The sequence below is a fragment of the Mustela nigripes genome, chromosome 1, assembly GCF_022355385.1.
Source record: "Mustela nigripes isolate SB6536 chromosome 1, MUSNIG.SB6536, whole genome shotgun sequence".
Classification (NCBI taxonomy): domain Eukaryota; kingdom Metazoa; phylum Chordata; class Mammalia; order Carnivora; family Mustelidae; genus Mustela; species Mustela nigripes.
In genome coordinates, this window is record NC_081557.1 from 41,459,148 (window position 1) to 41,478,729 (window position 19,582).

At 36.8% G+C, this 19,582-nt stretch overlaps 1 protein-coding gene across 2 annotated transcripts in view; it reads right to left on the bottom strand.

The window, feature by feature from the left end:
* Positions 1–19,582, bottom strand: part of IPO7 (importin 7) — a 57,021-nt gene that overhangs the window by 35,802 nt on the left and 1,637 nt on the right. Inside the window, exons 2-4 of one of the 2 annotated variants that reach the window (XM_059408546.1) lie at positions 6,116–6,197; positions 1,369–1,522; positions 395–553 (exon numbers count right to left, since the gene is read on the bottom strand). In XM_059408546.1, coding sequence (XP_059264529.1) covers positions 395–553; positions 1,369–1,522; positions 6,116–6,197 — 395 coding nt within the window. The remainder of the gene's footprint in view (positions 1–394; positions 554–1,368; positions 1,523–6,115; positions 6,198–19,582) is intronic. The other variant, XM_059408555.1, reaches the window with a different exon arrangement.

Here is a 19,582-nt window from a genome sequence, read left to right on the forward strand (position 1 = left end):
AAGGTAAAAAATTCACAGAAAGCCAGAAGTTAAATAAGCTCTAATGCTCAAAGTACTCTGATACCCTTCACATTTTAAAAAAGCTTATGTTTAGGCCTTTTATCAGCACAAACTGAGGAGCCCATATTGAGGAATTAGAGATAACCCAGTTTTTGAAAAGGAAACAGATAATATGAAAAAAAGGGCACAACAAGTTTCTAAGCTGAATCAACAGAAGTGACTTAATAATTAAAATAAGAGTGCTACTTTAAAAAGAAAATACTGCATTAAAATCAATATATAATTCACTAATTTTTATATACCAAATGTAATTTTAAATGTTCAAACAAAATACCTTAAAATTTCCAAATTTTTCCTACTTCTCAAATCTCTGTAGGAATTGAGAGACACTTACTCATAATTTTTCACAAGCTGATAAAGGCAAAGAAGAATTCCTAGCCAATAAGCACTGTTATCAGACTGAAGATAAAAGCCAATTTTGTCCACAATGGCAGTCCAGCGGCTTGGATAATCATGTTTGATGATATGGTGAATGCATGTAGTAAGTTGTACCCTGAAAGTCAAAAATAAACAAAAGGTTATATAAATAAACAAAACATTAAGGAGAAAGAAATGGTACCTAGATAAAATTCTGCTCCCACAAAGAAAATGGCTGGTTAGGTAAAAATAAATAAGTCACTGAGAAAAAACTACTCATTCCTACTGATTTAAAAGAAACCCAACAAATGTTACAAATGTAGGTGATTTTATTTTTCCTTATCGTTCATCCCTATCATCAACTAATGTGTTTCATTTAAAACACAGCTATTTTCATTAAAAATTCTGCAAAATCGGGGTGTCTGGATGGCTCAGTCAGTTATGCATCTGACCCTCGATTTAGGGTCAGGTCGTAATCTCAGGGTTGTGAGATCGAGCGTTGCATCAGGCTCATGTTCAGTGCAGAGTCTGCTTGTCCCTCTCCTCTCCTCTGCCCCTCTGCTCTCTATCTAAAATAAATAAATACAATTCTTAAAAAAAATTCTACAAAATCATATAAAAATAAGAACTTTAAGTGATCAAGACCATATAATATATAGTCAGCATTCTATCGTTTTCTTTAACCCCTCTCACCTGATCACACTGTTTCATAAATTTCACATGAAGAAGTTTAGAAGTTCTTGGTTTAAAAATAAAAGAAGTTGTTCTTGGTTTTTATAAATACAAAAACTTAACAGTAAGAAAATACAAAAGGAATTTGCCTGTTATTAAGTTTACCACTATAAAAACGACAGGTTTTTATGTTCTGAAAGAATCCACTGTGCTGTCTCCTCTCAAACTCCACAAATTATGTACCTGAAACAATGGGTAAGTTTTAAAATATACATATACCTGATGAGCTCAGGAGAGTGGATAATAGCTTCTACAATATTTTCTCGAATACAATGCCGATCTTCTTCTGGAATGGTATAAGGGGATATATCCCCTGGTGCTGTTTCCCGATCAGGCCAATACTGTGTTATCATATTTTTCAAATAGATAACACCTAAAATGTAGATAAATTTGACAAGAGAGTGTTTACTGTGAAAGTACTGTGAATATCCCTTTTAAGTGTCCACACCTCCATTTAAAATACTGCATATTTTATTATTTTCAAAGTTGATAATCAAAACAGTTTAATTCTTAGCTACAGTAATCACCCCTGGAGTTAGTATTAAACATACAGGCTAAGAAACTCTACAAATAAACACACTATACAAACAAGACTATTAAGACTTTTTACATCACATTTATACTTTTTATCCTGCTGTCTGTAGGAATGCTATTTGGATTGATTTAACCATATTAATTTTCCAAATGAAGCCTCTAAAGACAAAACTACATATACATACTATACTATACATAATAACACTGCTATAGACTGAGTATTTGTGGTCCTCTCAAATTCATACTGAAATCCAAACCCCCCAGTTTGATGGTATTAGGGGAGGGGTCTTTTGTGATTAATGCCTTTATAGGAGAAACACCAGAGAGGTTCCTCTCCACTCAACATGTTGGGCTCTAAGAACCAGAAAGTGGGTCCTCATCAGACACCAAATTTGCTTGCTCCTTGATTTTGGACTTCTCAGCCTCCAGAACTTTGAGGAATATATTGATCATCCAACCTGTGATATTCTGTTACAGGAGCCCAAACTAAGACACACAAAGGCTGTTATTTTTTATCATAGGAAAATCACAGCATAAAAATTTTTAGTCTATAAATTTAGGCATTTCATTAATATACCAATATCAACCACTTCAAATTCATATTATTTTATGGGAAAATGTGCTGTGTTCAAAAATTACAGATTACTTTTTCTGTTAACTATCATACCACTATCTTCAATACTGCTGGTCAACACAAGATGAACTAGATTGCTAACAGTGCTTTTTATCCAGTCCTCTACCCCCAAATGAGAGCTACATTGTATAGCTCATTGTATAGCTCAACCACAAATGTATAGGATGTATAGGAAATGGAAATTATTCAAAATTAATCAATTACTAAATTCTACAAAACACAGCCCTTCTCTGATTAGTAATTAACTCTTACCTGGAATATTATACCTATTGGAATAGCATAACTCATATATCTATGACTTTTATATTCTACTTGGCTCTACCTTGGGAATTAAAATACTACTCCACCTTACAGTATCTCAAAAAAGATTGATTGCACATTAAAATCCCTTCAACAAAAGTTTTAAGACAAACTACCTCTACAGTAAAGAACACTGACTCAGTATATGTAACATGTTTTAGGTTAGTACTATTTCCAGAATTTTGATTCTTTAGCTCCAAAACAGAACAGATTAAAATTAAGACGTGACACAGTGCTATGTCTTCTGCACAGAGTCTCTGAGTATTTCTATCATAATACATAAAAGAATGGGTATATAGGAGCGCCTGGGTGGCTCAGTCGTTAAGGGTCTGCCTTCAGCTCAGGTCATGATCCCAGGGTCCTGGGATCAAGCCCTACATTCCAGCTCCCTGCTCAGCAGGAAGCCTGCATCTCCCTCTTCCTCTCCCCCTGCTTGTGTTCCCTCTCTCGCCGTGTCTCTGTCTGTCAAACAAATAAATAAAATCTGAAAAAAAAAAAAAAAAGAATGGGTATATATATTTATTTGTATAATTATGATTCAGTATTTTAAGGTTTTTGGTCTCCAAAACACATAAACAAGTGAGAACTGCACTGTAAGAATACCGTGATTCAAAGTCTATTCCATCCAGGATGCTTGGACTCTGCTACAAAGACCAAATGCATCTCTCAAGTCTAGCCCACGGAATCACAATATGCCCTACACTAAAGAGTATCATTCAATTATTAAAAGAATGTAATTTGTAAAGTAATGATTAGATTTTAAAATTCTTGACTAATTCCACAGTTTGGCTGCTTCTGGTTTTGTACATACTAACAACACAAATTTCTAGTATAATTTAATTTTGCTAATGCACATAATCAAGTCTCAAAATGTTAATTAAGGTTGTCCCTCCTCCTTTCAACATCTTAGCAAAAATCTGAGATTTAAAGGCAATTATTTTATTCATTTTAGAAGTAGAATTTAGTGACTCATCAGGTGTATATAACGCCCAGTGCTCATTACATCAAGGGCCCTCCTTAATGCCCATCACCCAATTATTCCTTCCCTCCATGCACCACCCTCCAACAACCCTAAGTTTATTCCTAGTGTTCAGTGTCTCTTGTGTTTTGCCTCCCTCTCAATTTTAACCTTGTTTTTCCTTCCCTTCCTCAAATGTTCACCTGTCTTGTTTTTTAAATTCCACATATGAGTGAAATCATATGGTATTTTTCTGAGGCAAAGATTCTTATCTACAAAATAACCAAATAGGAAAATGCCAACTTCATTAGCAGAAGAGGAATGACAGTTAAAATGCATAAAAGCAACTTTTCACATAGTGAAAAGAAGGGCCATATGTACCCCAAAGTTCATGGCAGCAACAGCCACAATTGCTAAAACTGTGGGAAGAGCCAAGATGCCCTTCAACAGATGAATGGATAAAGAAGATATGGTCCAGGGGCGCCTGGGTGGCTCAGTGGGTTAAAGCCTCTGCCTTCGGCTCAGGTCATGATCCCAGGGTCCTGGGATCGAGCCCCGCATCGGGCTGTCTGCTCCACGGAGAGCCTGCTTCCTCCTCTCTCTCTTTCTGCCTGCCTCTCTGCCTACTTGTGATCTCTCTCTGTCAAATAAATGGATAAAATCTAAAAAAAAAAAAAAAAGAAGATATGGTCCATATATACAATGGAATATTACGCCTCCATCAGAAAGGATTAATACCCAAATTCTGTATCAATATGGATGGACTGGAGAAGATTACGCTGAGTGAAGTCAAGCTGAGAGAGTCAATTATCATATGGTTTCACTTACTTGTAGAACGTAAGGAATAATATGGAGGACATTAGGAGAAGAAAAGGAAAAGTAAATTGGGGGATATTGGAGGGGGAAAGGAAGCATGAGAGACTGTGAACTCTGAAAAACAAACTGAGGGTTTTGAGTGGGGGCGGGGGTGAGGGGATAGGTGAGCCTGGTGGTGGGTATTTAGGAGGGCACATATTGCATGGAGCACTGGGTGTGGCACATAAACAATGAATCTTGGAATACTGAAAAAATAAAATTAAATTAAAAAAAATAAAGGCAACTTTTTTCTATTAATTAGAAATTTTTTAAAAAGACTTACAGCTGACCAGGGCCTAGTGAAATTACTATATTTCATAGGCCCCCAAAAATGTTCCATTGTGGTGCTACTTATATAATACCAATATTTTAAAAGATAATAAACTTATATGCATTCACTTATTTACTGAGTATGTTTGGTGTGTCAGGCAATATTTTAGGTACTGTGAATACAACTATTAATGAAACAAATCTAAGATTAAATGATTGAAAAATGGTTCACTTGAAAAATGGTTCACTTCACATGGCACATTATGGTAAATTACTTAATCACTGAAATAAATTTTAAGACTAACACTATGTAAAGAAAAGGGATGAGCTTACTATACATTAAATGAAGCAAAAAAATTTTTTAACAAAACTGATGTACAGAAAAAGAACAGGAAGAAATAGATAAATAGTATCATAACATAACTGGTTTTTCTAGAATGGTGAAATTATGAGTAACTTTATATTTCCTATAACAAAATTAATACACTTGCAAATAAATTAAGTAACAGGACACTGAAGATGTGAATTCCATTATTTTGCAGACCAACAGATAATATGAGAAGTAACCTACCACATTTTCACAGACCATCTGTTACTGAGAGAACTGTTCAATATCTTATTGAAACTAGAACTAAGAAATACAGTAGTCCCCCCCATTATGCACTGATTCACTTCCCATGGTTACCCAGTCAAGAAGCATGACCTTTTCTGACATATTATCAGAATAGATTTTGACCACGTCAAAATGCCTACATCTTTAATCTCACCTCATCTCATTACACAGGGATTTGATCTTTACACATCATCACAAGAGTATGTACAGTAAAATAGGATATTTTGAGAGAGAGACCACATTCACATACCTTTTATTATAGTATCCTGTTATAACTATTCTAATTTATTATTAATTATTGTGGCTAAACTCTTACTTGCCTAATTTACAAATTAAATTTTATTAGTATGTACATATAGGAAAATACGTAGTACATATAGCATCATCAGTTCTATACAGTTTCAGGCACTCACTGTGGACTTAAAATGTAACAGTCATGGATGGGGCGGCTACTGTAGTACTTTTTAAATGGTTAAAATCAGTAAATGCACAAGCTCTAAGGAGCAAGTGCATAAACAAAGGGGTTTGTATCTTAGAATCACCCACTGGGCTACAAAGAATCTTTTAATAAACCCTATCAATTTCTCTTTCCAGCTTCTCTTTTAATTCAACGAAATACCACATTCCTTTAACTCTGCCACCAATAACAAGGCACTAGCTGTTATAGTAAAGACATGAGGGCAAACAGCTTTTCAGGGAAGAAAATCACTGAATGGCCACCCCAATATACCTCTGCTATTCAACTCTGAACCTTTTCAATAACTGATTTACAAAAACCCCCAAAAATAATTCAGTAACTTGCCTGCCTGTCTCACAGGTAAATCCAGTTGTTCCGACATAGTAATCTGAAGCAGTGTTGAAACAAAATTCAGAGACTTGTGTGCCTACAAACAAACAAAAAAAAAAAAATAGGTTTTAAATTTCTGCAATATTCCCAGTACTCTGTTCTACTGTTTGACTGGCACAAAAGGCTAACCACCCACAAGTTGGTCCAAGCCTCATTTCCCATCACCCACCAACAATGAACTAAAAAAAAAAAAAAAAAAAAAGAATAACCTAACTCCTAAAATATTCTGGATGTTTGCATTTGCCTTCATTTCATACTGCTCCACTTCCCGTTTATCCTAACTGGTACTCTTAACCTACCTACACTTAACTTACATGAACAGCTCAAGAACAATATCCTCTTTAATACCTACTTCCCCAATTCAGTAATAATTTCTCCATAGAGATGTTCTACTGAGTGACCAAACTGAATCAGTAAAAATTAATAGCCTGGGAAGTGGTTTCCAAGGTGCTAATAATGTTTTATTTTGGAATGTGGCTATTTTACCGAAGTGTTCAGTTTGTAAAAATTAATCAACAGTACCCTTCCAATTACTATCCCGTATGCATGTTACATTCAAACAGAAGTTTAAAAATCAATAGCTCTGAACATATAATAAAAGTAAGATACAAATCATATGTTGATAATTTAATAAATACATTTATATGAAATTCCAATGTAGCATATACAGAAAATAAAGAAATACACCCAAAATGTTAATATAGTTATCTCTAGGGCGGTGGGATTATAAAGGGACTATTCTTCACATATTTTCTATTTTCCAGTTTATACTACAGACCCTGGACACTTTCATTAACAGTATAAAAAAGTTATTTAATGATTCCTAAACTTGTCATATTTGCTTCTGTTTAAAAAAAAAAACAAACACTCAAGTTATATCCCTTCTTAAATGTTTTCAGAGTTGTATTCTCTCTCCCCCAATATAACTACCACCTATGTCATCTCTTCCTTTCTGCCCAAGTTTTAGTATTTTTTCTGCACATGTTCACATAAACAATAGTAATTTTTATTTTAGTTTCTTCTTTACAGACTTTCCCCCACAAAAATATTCCATACATTCTTAGAAACAAAAATTTCCCTTTGGATATAAAAAATTTCTTCCATAGTAGAAGCTGGAATTCAGTCACTCCAAAAATTGTTTTATTTAAATGTTCCTGGTGCAAGACCCCATGGCAGGAGCTGAGAATACAAAGCTGAAACAAAACAGTAAGGTTCCATGACCTCATGGAAAAGTGTTTAATGTGAAGGACAGTGAAGATAATCAAACAAGTAATTACAGTAAAGTACAGTAGAAGAGGTAGACACAGTATGGGAGAATCAAAAGGAGAATCTTCCAACCTAGAAGTAACGGGTAAAGACTCAAATGGGAGTAGTTAAGTGGATGAATGATAGGTATTTGTCCTTTCTGGTACTCTAAACACCATTAACCATATAACTTTCCTGAAACACCCTTCTAACTATGCAATTCACACACTGTTCCTTCTCAGATTGCTTTGCTGGTTTCTTATCCTATTTAAACTGTAACTGCTCAGTCATAGGCCATCTTTTACACTTCCCAGCTGATTTCATCCAACCACTGTCTTTAAATACTATGTCAGATACATTATTTCCAGTCTAGTTCACTCTTAAGAGATTTCTTTAACATCACTACCTTCACAGGCTTCTCAAATTTATTACGTTCAAAGCATATTCTCCCCTAAAAGCTATGTTTCTACTTTCCTGTACCATTTCTTCCCACCTTTTTCATCACCAACCTCAGTTACTTATGTCTAATACCTGAATGACATCTTTAATACTTCCCTCTTTTTTATTCCAATTCAGTATTTCAGGTCCTGTCAATTCTATATCCAAAATACTTCTATAATTAATATACCCACTTTCTCCATTCCCATTAACATCAACCTCATCCAAACGACTATCATTTTCCTTTATGTCAGTAAGTACTCCTCACCTCCACCATTCCTCTTTACAGCCAAAGGTCTTTAAAATTGTAAACCAACCCCCTTAAAAAAAGAAAAAAAAAACCTTTTAATAATTTTTTTTTTTTAAATTTTATTTGTCAGGGGCTCCTGGGTGGCTCAATTGTTAAGCAGCTGCCTTTGGCTCAGGTCATGATCCCAGGGACCTGGGATAGAGCCCTTCAAGATCAGGCTCACTGCTCAGCAGGGGCCTGCTTCTCCCTCTCCCACTCCCCTTGCTTGTGTTTCCTATCTCGCTCAGCCTGTGTCATATAAATAAATCTTTTTTTTTTTTAATTTATTTGTCAGAGAGAGAGAGAGCACACAAAGCAGGGAGAGCAGCAGGCAGAGAGAGAAGCAGGCTCCCTGCTGAGCAAAGAGCCTGATGTGGGAATTAGCCCCAGGACCATGGGATCATGACTTGAGCTGAACAGAGACCTTGACTAACTGAGCCACCTAGGCGTCCCAATGGCTTTCTACTCTACTTCCCAAAGACTGTATAAGGATCTGTATTATCTTGCCCCTACCTATTTTGTCTCATTGAAAGAAACTTTCTCACCTCCCACCGTCCCACGCTACCAGCCGCCTTTAGGTTCTTTCAACAACAAACGTAATTACTACACTTTCCATTCTGTGACTTTCTACCTATAACACTCTTCTGTCCACTGCTCACTGGAGTTAACTGATCCACAGCTTCACATTCTTTGAGTTTCTCTAAACATTTAGAGAAGGCTTTGCTGACTGATCATTCAAGTTAAAGAAGGGCTCCCTATTACTCTCATAATCTCCAGGGTTTTTTTTTTCCTGTAACATTTATTACATATTTGTAGACTGATTTATGTCCATCTCTTCTGTTTATTAGATTTTAAGCTTCATTGACAGTAACTATTACTATTTTTATTCCCAGTTCTTCATGATGGTTGGTATTTAAGGTGTTCAACGAATTTATTAAATGAAGAACTGAAATGAATCAACAAAAAAATGTCTTGGAAGCAGCAGTGAGCACCTAGGAGCAGTGTAGTATAAAAGAGAACTTACATTAAAGAGATAGATGAAACCACAAAGGACACTACTATCTACACTAACACTGTAGCTCTTTTTAGGACATTTATATTATAGTATATATCTTATCTCCTGCATCAAATTATGAATCCCTGGAAAGGACAGCTAGATTCAGACAGTCTGATTATAAATACAAGTGATGCTACTTCCAACATTTTTAAATCTTGAGCAAGTTGCTTCAGTAAATCTAAGACTTAATTACAAAATTAGTTTAACAAAATCTGTTTCACAGGATGGCTGTAAGAAGTAAGTGAACAAGGTGCCTGGATGGCTCAGTTGGTTTAGTGTCTGCCTTCGGTTCAGGTCATGATCCCGAGGTCCTGATATGGAGCCCAACGTGGGGCTCCCTGCTCAGCGGGGAGTCTGCTTCTCCCTCTCCTTCTACCCCTCCCCCCAGCTTGTGCTCTCTAGCTCTCACTCTCTCTCAAATAAATAAACAAAATTTTTGAAAAAAGGTACAATATGTAAAATATTATAGTAAATGTCAAGACATAAAAAATTGTTATGCTGTTTTTAATCTCCATACACAGTAGAATCTCATCTTTCTCAGAGTATGTTCTGGCATAAACTGAGCATTGCCAAATGGTTCTTAGTTCTTTAAATCACTTAAAAAGGGCACCTGGGTGGCTCAGTGGGTTAAGCCTCTGCCTTGGGCTCAGGTCATGATCTCAGGATCCTGGGATCAAGCCCCGCATAGGGCTCTCTGCTTTGCAGGGAGCCTGCTTCCCTCTCTCTCTGCCTGCCTCTCTGCCTACTTGTGATCCCTCTCTCTCTGTCAAATAAATAAAATCTTTAAAAAAATATTAGCAAACATATGCAGGCAAATTACGAAAAATCAGTACAAGCAGACAATCCTACCTGAAAACAATGTATGCAATACATGAAAGCACTAGTGAGGATGTGAAAAATATCGAACTCATACACACAGTGCATAAAACAGTACAACCTTATTGGAAAACTGGCATTTTGAAACATGCATCTACCTTATAACCTAGCAATCTCACCTTTACATATCCAAGAAAAGTGCTTGTGTCCACAATACCTGTCCACTGACAAGTGAACGCAAAAACAAACTTTAGTAGAAGTCATACAATGAAATACTATACAATAACTTAAAAAAAAAAGTTTACCTGTGGAATCAAGTAATATGGATCTCAAAAAACATGTTAAGAAGCTAGACTACTTGGGTACATACCAGGTGATCCTATTTATATGAAGTTCAAAGACAGGCAAATCTAGTCTTACAGTTAACAGAAGTCAGAACAACAGAAGTCAGAATAATGGCAACCTGAGGGAGGAAAGGTATTAATTGGGAAGTGTCTCAAAGGAACATTCTAAGCCAATAGAAATGTTATATAAATTTTGATTTGGGGAGCCTAGGGGGCTCAGTCAGTTAAGCATCTGCCTTTGGCTCAGGTCACGATCCCATGGTTCTGGGACTGAGTCCCACATTGGGCTCCCTGTTTAGCAGGGACTCTGCTTCTCCCTCTGCCCCACCCCAGCTTGTGCACCCAGGCTCTCATGCTCTCTCTCAAATAAATACCTGAGATATAAATAAATAATTTATTTGACAGAGAGTAAGAGAGAGAGAACATAAGCAGGAAATGGTAGGCAGAGGGAGAAGCAGGCTCCCTGCTGAGCAAGGACCCGAACTAGGGCTTGAACTTAACAGGTACCCCAATAAAATCTTAAAGAACAGCAACAACCACCACCACCACTGAACTGGATACATTACGAAGTGGCTGAATTCAGTAAGTTATTAAAAAAAAAAAATCAAAACTGAACTACGAAAAAAAGTACTGATTTTACTACTCTTCAAAGTCATTTGCCTTCAAAAATACACAAGTACAAATCTAAAAAGTCCAACTGAGAAAAAGTTACTTTCAGACAGCTGAGCTGGGCCAAGAGGTAAGAAAGAATGAGAAAGAATGTTTCTGACAGCAGAAATCACAGAAGCAAATTCAACCTGGCACATCTATCTACTTGACCTATACAAATTTCCATCCAGCTGGAATCTCTAATGCCTTCTATTCTCCCAAAGTTTAACAAATGGACATAAAATAATAATATCAGACATGAGATTCTTAAAATTCTGAGGGAAAGTAGATTAGCAATCACCTAGGCTGGGATATGAGATTAAACTGGAAGGAAGGATTAGTGCTCCTGGGTGCTTCTGTCAGTGAAGTGTCTGCCGTTAGCTCAGGTCAAGATCCCAGGGTCCTAGGATCAAGCCCTGAGTTGGACTCCCTGTTCAGTGGGGAGCCTGTTTCTCCCTCTTCCTCTGCCACCCGCCCTCCACCCCCCACTCATGCTCTCACTCTCACTCTATCTCAAATAAATAAATAAAATTTAAAAAAATAATAAAAATAAAAAATCAACTGGAAGGAGGGATCTTACTGGGATAATGAAAATATTCCAAAATTAGATTGTGGGTACACATGGGTGGCTCAGTTGGTCTGCCTTCAGCTCAGGTCATGACCCCAGGTTCCTGGGATTATGTCCTGCACCCAGCTTCTTGCTCAGCAGGGAACCTGCCCTATCCTTCTGCCGGTGAGGCACCCAGGCATCCCAAAGTAGGGTTATATTAAAGAGATTATTAAGAGGGGCGCCTAGGTGGCTCAGTAGGCCCAATGCTGGGCCCAGTCCCAGGACCCTGAGATCATGACCTGAGCGGAAGGCAGAGGCTCAATCCACTGAGGCCACCCAGGCGCCCCGATAAGGTCTTTTTTTAAAATTTTCTATTTATTTGTTTAATTGGCAGAGAGACAGTGAGAGAAGGAATACAAGCAGGAGGAGTGGAAGAGGGAAAAGCAGGCTTCCCCCTAAGCAGGAAGCCCAATGTGGGGCTTGATCACAGGACCCTGGGATCACGACCAAGCCAAAGGCAGATGCTTAAGGACTGAGCTACACGGGCATCCTGGAAGATAAAGTCTTAAAGCAGTATCATGGATGTAATTCTGGGTATATGACTATAAAACATTACAGGTAGAAAGCTATTACCACATAGTAATAGGCCTGGAAAACTACTCCATGGGTAAACTTTCCCCACTCCCCCAAATATGTCTAACTTTACAAAAGAAAAAGATGAAAAGTACACATACATAAACAAATTTCCCCTGACCCTACTATGCCTTTAACCTACAGTCTTATTCCCATTCCCTTTCCAGCATTCTAACACTGTATTCAGAAAATTGCTTTCTCCAAGGTTACCAATATTTTAAAAGCTTTCCCCCCAGAGTCTTCATTCTGCTTTAACCCCCCTCATTTGGAAATATCAATAACCCTTTCTTTTTCTAATAGCTTTTTACTTATTACATAAGTAATTCATGTTTACTAGTAGAAAAATCTATGAAATTCATTTAAGTAAAAAGAAAACTAATTACCCACAACCAACCTTCTTACTTAAAATTCCTTTTCTTGTTTCCTACTTTTTAAAAAATGTTTTATTTATTTACTTGACAGAGAGAGCAACAGCACATTTTCAGGAGGAGCAGCAGAGGGAGAGGGTAAAGCAGGCTCCCCACTAAGCCGGAGTCTTTTGTGTGGCTTGATCCCAGGACCCTGGGATCATGACCTGAACTTGAAGGCAGTTGCTTAACCAACTGAGCCACCCAGGCGCCCTTGTTCCTCCTACTTTTATGCACAATTCTCCTTTTTCCTGTTTCTCAAAGTTCCAAAAATGGGCATGGCCAACGGTGAAGCCCTCCAGTCCATCCTACACCTCTAGATCATACTCCCTTCCTCTTAATTTACTGAGAAAAATAACTTTTCCATTGTTGGTTTCCCTCCTAACCTTCAATTCCATATTCTCTATTGCCTGCTATACATTTTCTATCTGATGTCTACCAGCTCCTCAAATCCGACTTAATACTCAAGTTATGTTTTTCTCCAATTTTTAAAAAATATTTTATTTACTTGACATTTTCCAATGTAATTAACTGTCAGTATCTTCTATAGTTACTCTTTTTTTTTTCTATAGTTACTCTTTAAGAAGTAACTTTTTATTATTTCTCTCCATTGGAATCCAAATGAAGAGAGCTTCAATTGCTACTGTACTTTACACTATTTATAAGGAAAAACAGAGGCATAAGGGCACTGTGACATCAAAGTACATCAATGAATATAACCAGATAATTCAAGAGCAAAGTGATTTCTAACTTTTCTGTTGTACTAAAGAATTTGACAAAGACAGGGGCGCCTTCGTGGGGCAGTTGGTTAAACATCTGCCTCCTGGTTTCAGCACAGATGGTGATCTCAGTGTGATTATTGAGCTGACACAGTCTGCTTAAGATTCTCCATCTGTCTCCCCCAACCTCTAGTGTGCTGCCTCTCTCAAATAAATAAATCTTTAAAAATAAATAAATAAATAAAAATAATATGACAAAGACAATACTATCCCTATTTTATCTACACAAAATATTAGGCATAGTGAGGTTAAATCATCACAGTGGTAGAATCAGGGCCAGGCTTGAGGCTCTTCATTATGTCTTCCAGCTTTTCATTAAATAGTGGTACTTAAATGCTTTTCAACCAAGGAGTTTAAAATAACTTCTTAATCACAAATTACTTTAGTTAAAAACAAAAAAACACGGATGCTTGGGTGGCTCAGTCGGTTAAGCCACTGCCTTTGGCTCCGGTTATGATCCCAGGGTTCTGGGATCGAGTCCCATTGGGCTCCTTGCTCAGCGGGGAGCCTGCCTCTCTGTCTGCCTGCCATGCCTGATTGTGCACTCCCTCGCTCTCTCTGACAAATAAATAAATAAATAAAATCTTTAAAAAACAAAAACAAAAGCAAATTACTTTAGTAACCAAAAGAAAAAACACACTTTAAATCAAACTCATTAATGCGCCACTGACAGAAACAAACAGTAAGTAAAATAGTATATCCATCTACTGTATCTGAAAAAGAAATTTTCTTATAAATATATTAATACAGTGATTATCTTTCTTTCAGATCTTTCACATGCTATGTCACTGAATAACTTCTGTGTAACAGCCAAAGTATCCAGGGACTTTCCCTCTCCCAAATTCAAAACAGTATCTACTTAGGGATATTCTTAATTAAGGAATGTTAAATATACATTATATTCTCATAAATATTTTGCTGAATTTCTAGACATGCCAAATTGTACTATTAACATGCCTAACATTTTTATTAACTGCACATTTCATAGGTCCTTTAATAAAAGAAAAATCAACTTCATCACTTATAAGTAAAATGTATCACTTACAGTAGTAATTGTAATCATCTGTGAAAATCCTAGAAGTGACTTAGTTTATGAATTTAAAAGGTAAACGCAAAGTATCAAGAAACTTAGCAAAGCCAAGACCACTTACTTTGTCACATAAAGCATATGAGCAGCTTTTCTACCTACATAACCATTTTATAGCACATTAAGCTTAGGAACTGAAGGTTTAAAAGGCTCCTAGGTAAGCCTCCTAATTCTACTTAGAGCATTTTTCTTACTGCAAGTGTAAGAGGGGAAGGAATACTGATGCTGAGATCAAATCTGCTCTAAGCAAAGTCAAATTTAAGAATCTCATCTAAAACTTACACACAGCTCTATTATAAGTCCCAACCACATGCATCTGTGAAGGCTGTGTTGACTATGAAACTCCAGAAAGGCAGGAAATCATGAATACTTTCTATTAACCACTTAGCTCAGTGTCTATCATAAAGACATTTGCTATTAAATGAACCAAGGGAACCTGGGTGGTACAGTCGGTGAAGTGCCCCTTGGTTTCAGATCAGGTCTGGATCTCAGGGTCATTAGATTGAACCCTGTGTCAGGCTCTGCAGTGAGCACCAGTTGGCTTAAGATTCTCTCTCCTTCTCTCTCTGCCCTCTCTCTGTCTCCCTCTCTGAAATTAAAAAAAAAAAAAAGGGTTGGGGGAGAGCACCTGGGTGGCTTAGTCATTTAGGGTCTGCCTTTGACTCAGGTCACGATCCCAAGATTCTGGGATTGAGCCCCACATGAGGCTCCCTGCTCAGCGGGAAAACCTGCTTCTCCCTCTCCCATTCCCACTGCTTGTGTTCCCTCTGGCTGTGTCTCTCTCTGTCAAATAAATAAATAAAATCTTTAAAAATAAATTAATCAAATTTAATTAAGTTTTTTTAAAAAAAGTAAAACCAGATTGGGAACTGTTATTCAGAATAAACATTTCAAAAAAAAATTTTCCCGACATTACATTTTTTATAAATATCGTATTTGCAAGTAAGAGAGAGCGAGAGCACACACAAAGGAGGGTAGAGGGGCCAGAGGAGAGGAGAAGCCGACTGAGCAGGGAGTCTGAGGGATGGCTCCTTCCCAGGGTCCTGGGTTCATGACTTGAGTGGTAGGCAGACGCTAACTGACTGAGCCACCCAGGCCCCTCTCCTGACATTACATTTAAAACTTCAGTTCAAATGTAAGCTTGTTGAGAAAGAGGACTCTGTCTTGTATACAGTATCAGATCCCCGGCATAAAGACAGAATCTGCCACATGATAGGCAATATTTTTAAAATATTTGAAAATAATCAGAAACAATTAGTTGTTAGTGTCCATTCTCAGTTAATTTAAAAAAAAAAAAAAAACCTTCATCTACTGATTTTATTCCTATTAGAGATAAGTTCAAAGTCCACTAACTTTTAGAGTAGAAAAGAGAGCAATCATCTAGTTCAAATAAAAATAGTTAAAATTTAAGGAATACAGAAAACTAGGTGTTAAAAAATGGTATGAACTTTCAGTTTACAAGTATCACAGAAGGTCAGAGTAGGAAAAGATAGCATTTAAGATGGGAATAATGAGATTTGTGAATAGGAACCCCCCCCTTTTTAGATTTTATTTATTTATTTGACAGAGAGAGAGAGAGAGAGAGAGAGGGAACACAAGGAGGGGGAATGAGAGAGGGAGAAGCTGGCTTCCCACGGAGCAGGGAGCCCAATGCGAGACTCAATCCCGGATCCTGACCTGAGCCGAAGGCAGATACTTAACCACTGAGCCACCCAGGTGCCCCCCCACCCCCCCAATAGGAAAACTTTTAGTTTTAGGTGCTAAGAGCTTAACAGGCAGGGTGGGCAGCAGGAGCAAAGGTTTGTATAGAAGGTTTCCACTGAGAACACGGGTAGTGAAAGCAGGAAGAATGCAGAGACTATGTCTGTTATAATAACCTCCCCAAATCTTCAGAGATGTCTTAACTTCATCTTATAAATGAAGAAACAAGTATTTCTGAGTGAGAATAGGAAGTAGCAAACAGTCTCTGGAAACATAATAAACAATTAATTTTGAATAAATGAATACCAAATGCCATAGATTTTAGACTTCCTTAAAAAAAAAACAAAAACTTTTTTTTTTTGAAGATTTTATTTATTAAGAAAGATAATGACCAAGAGCACAAGCGGGGGCAGGAGCAGAGGGAAAGGGAGAAACAGATTCTCTTGCTGAGCAGAGAGCAACATGTGGGGTTCAATCCCAGAAGCCTGCCTTAAGCAGTCAGGATTCTGGGATCATGACACAAGCCGAAGGCAGACACTTAACTAAGCCACCCAGGTGCCCCAAAAACCAAATTTTTAAAACTGTACTTCAAGACATACAGAAGTCAATTAATCTCAAAGTATATAATTTAAGTGACAAATGAGATTCCTGTACACAACTCTAAAGACTGAAAGACATTTCTAGTATTATACAAGTTCTTACTTCTCTTTGCATACAACAAATATTTACTGAGAGTCCACAGTGTGCCAGGCATTGTGCTTATAATTGTGCCAATTTTCAAGTTACAATAAGCTACTTACTAATGATCTCACTGTTTAAATAGGTACTTATGTTCTTTCTCCATTAGTACTGATTGTTTTCCACAGAAATATACAACTACTACAGTTAGACTGAGACAGGAAATAAAATGTATGGCATGGTAGATGGGTTAATCAATGGGCACTTACGCACGATTCAAATAATCTGGAGAGAACTTAGTAGGTGCCAAACACTTTGCTGAATTTTTTACATGCATCTCACTTAACCCACATGACACTATGACATATATACTATTACTATTTTTATTTTGTACGTAAGGAAAATGATGCTTAGAAGTTAAATAACTTTCCTAACATCTCCCAGCTAGTACAGAATGCTTCATAATTAAAAAAAAAAAAAAAATCAAATAACTAAGCGGTTTTCAATTTTATTTCCAAGAAAGCTTGTACTTCTTATTGGTTTTCTCCAGTGTTTGAGGCAAAGCTTGTTACATGAAGATATTTCAAATTGGGAAATGACAATGCGATCAAAAATTGTTAACAGCATTAGGAAAAAAAAGGACCAAAATTCATGCTATGCTACAGAGTAGTCAGTGGGGAATATTAAAATTCAGCTTTTTTAAAAAAAGATTTTATTTCTTAAGAAGAGGCAAAGTAGGAAGAGCAGCAGGCAGAGTGAGAGGGAGAAGCAGGCTCCTCCCTGCTGAGCAGGGAGCCCAATGCAAGGCTTGATCCAGGACCCTGGGACCATGACTGGAACTAAAGGCAGACACTCAACTGTATGAGCCACCAAGGTGCCCTAATACTAAAATTTATCTCAAAAATATCTGCCAAAAAGAGAGTCCTTACTGTGGTCTCCAGCAGTCTAATGGAACTTTCTTAATTTTATCTATATGTAATATTAAAAAATATATAAATAATCTAAAAATCCTTGATTTGGGGGGTGGTATAACAGTGCTAAAGCCTATATTATTATCTGCTATAATTAAGTAAGGCTTAATACTGACAAATCAAAGAATTACAGTAACAAGACAAAAATTCCTCATCTCATAAAACTCTAAAATTACACTAGTGAGAATAAAATATGTATGATAAACTAGTGCTACAGAGAAAAATAAATGAAGAGAGATGTAGAATGTCTAGCGTGTTGTAGTCAGTGGAACTCCTCAGTGATATGAAGGAATTTAAATGATGATAGATCAAGTCTGGGAGATAACTGACTAAAAGCGGATCCAAACAGATGGAACAGTTAAGTGCAATCACTGTGAGGCAAGAGCAGAGCACTTTGTTTTTAACTATCTGCACTAGAATACTTTGATAACATTTATAATTTTTACAGCTAGTGATTACTTCACTTAGCTGAAGAGATTTACTCAAATTCAGTAATCTTTTTCTTTTAACTAAGTGAACCAAAATATAATTTCAATCGAATAAAAACAGTATGGAATGATTGCTTCATCTGTCTTATACAAAGCGAGAAGAGACTGAAGGAAATAAAAATGTTACTTCCTCGTTCTTACTTCAGTCAAGCTTCTTCAAGATTTATCTGGGATCTATTTCTTAAATCAAGGTTCTGCCACAAAATAAGTCAAAGCAAGTTAAGTGTCCAAATGGAAGCACTTCATTAAAACAGAATGAAGACTAGAGCTGAGGATATTCTAATTAAAAGAAAAGTTACCTTAGGAAAATTACTAATAAGTTAAGGTGGAATAATTGAAAGAAATCTGCAAAATGTAAACCGCTAACAATCACAGAAATTCAGGTTAGACCACAAATTTTCTTTGACAGAAAATCAGTGTTCAGGGGCGCCTGGGTGGCTCAGTGGGTTAAGCCGCTGCCTTCGGCTCAGGTCATGATCTCAGGGTCCTGGGATCGAGTCCCGCATCGGGCTCTCTGCTTGGCAGGAAGCCTGCCTGCCTCTTCATCTACTTGTGATCGCTCTCTGTCAAATAAATAAATAAAATCTTAAAAAAAAAAAAAAAATCAGTGTTCACTATTCCAGAGTATTCCAAAACCCTAACTTCTGTTGCTTAAGAGTTAAGCAAAAAAATTGCTATGAATACTATTTTGATTATTCATCTTCTAAAGATCAGCCTGTGAAGTATTTATTCCAGGTCTCAATTACAAGATATCAGTGCATATAACTAGACATTCAATACCTGCTTGAGGGATGAATGAATTTCAGATTTTTCTACAAGGGAGCCAACTCTTTTTTCAAATAATTTTTAAAATTATTACACACAGCATGTTTAGTCAGAATAATAAAATCATGGTAGAAATCACTGTAACTAAACTTTTAGGGTGCCTTAACTTACACATCTATAAATACTTCATGAACAAAATAATGTTCATCTTAACCTGTATCACAAAACAAATCAAAATAAAAAGTGACCCATAACTCCCTCCATATTTTCATAATGGTTCTAAAGAGGAATTTGTTTCAGCACATTATTTTATACAAAAGAAATCTAAACTCCTCCCAAGGTGACTTTGAGCCTAAAAATTTGAGTATGGGGGGTGAGGCCTCCGGCCTGGCTGGCTCAGTGGGTGGAGCATGGGACTCACCAGCCAGGAGTTTTAAGTTGGAGCCCCATGTTGGGTGAAGGTTACTTAATCCTAAAATCTTTAAAAAATTTTTTTGAATATCACTCTTGGTTGAGCTAATAACAG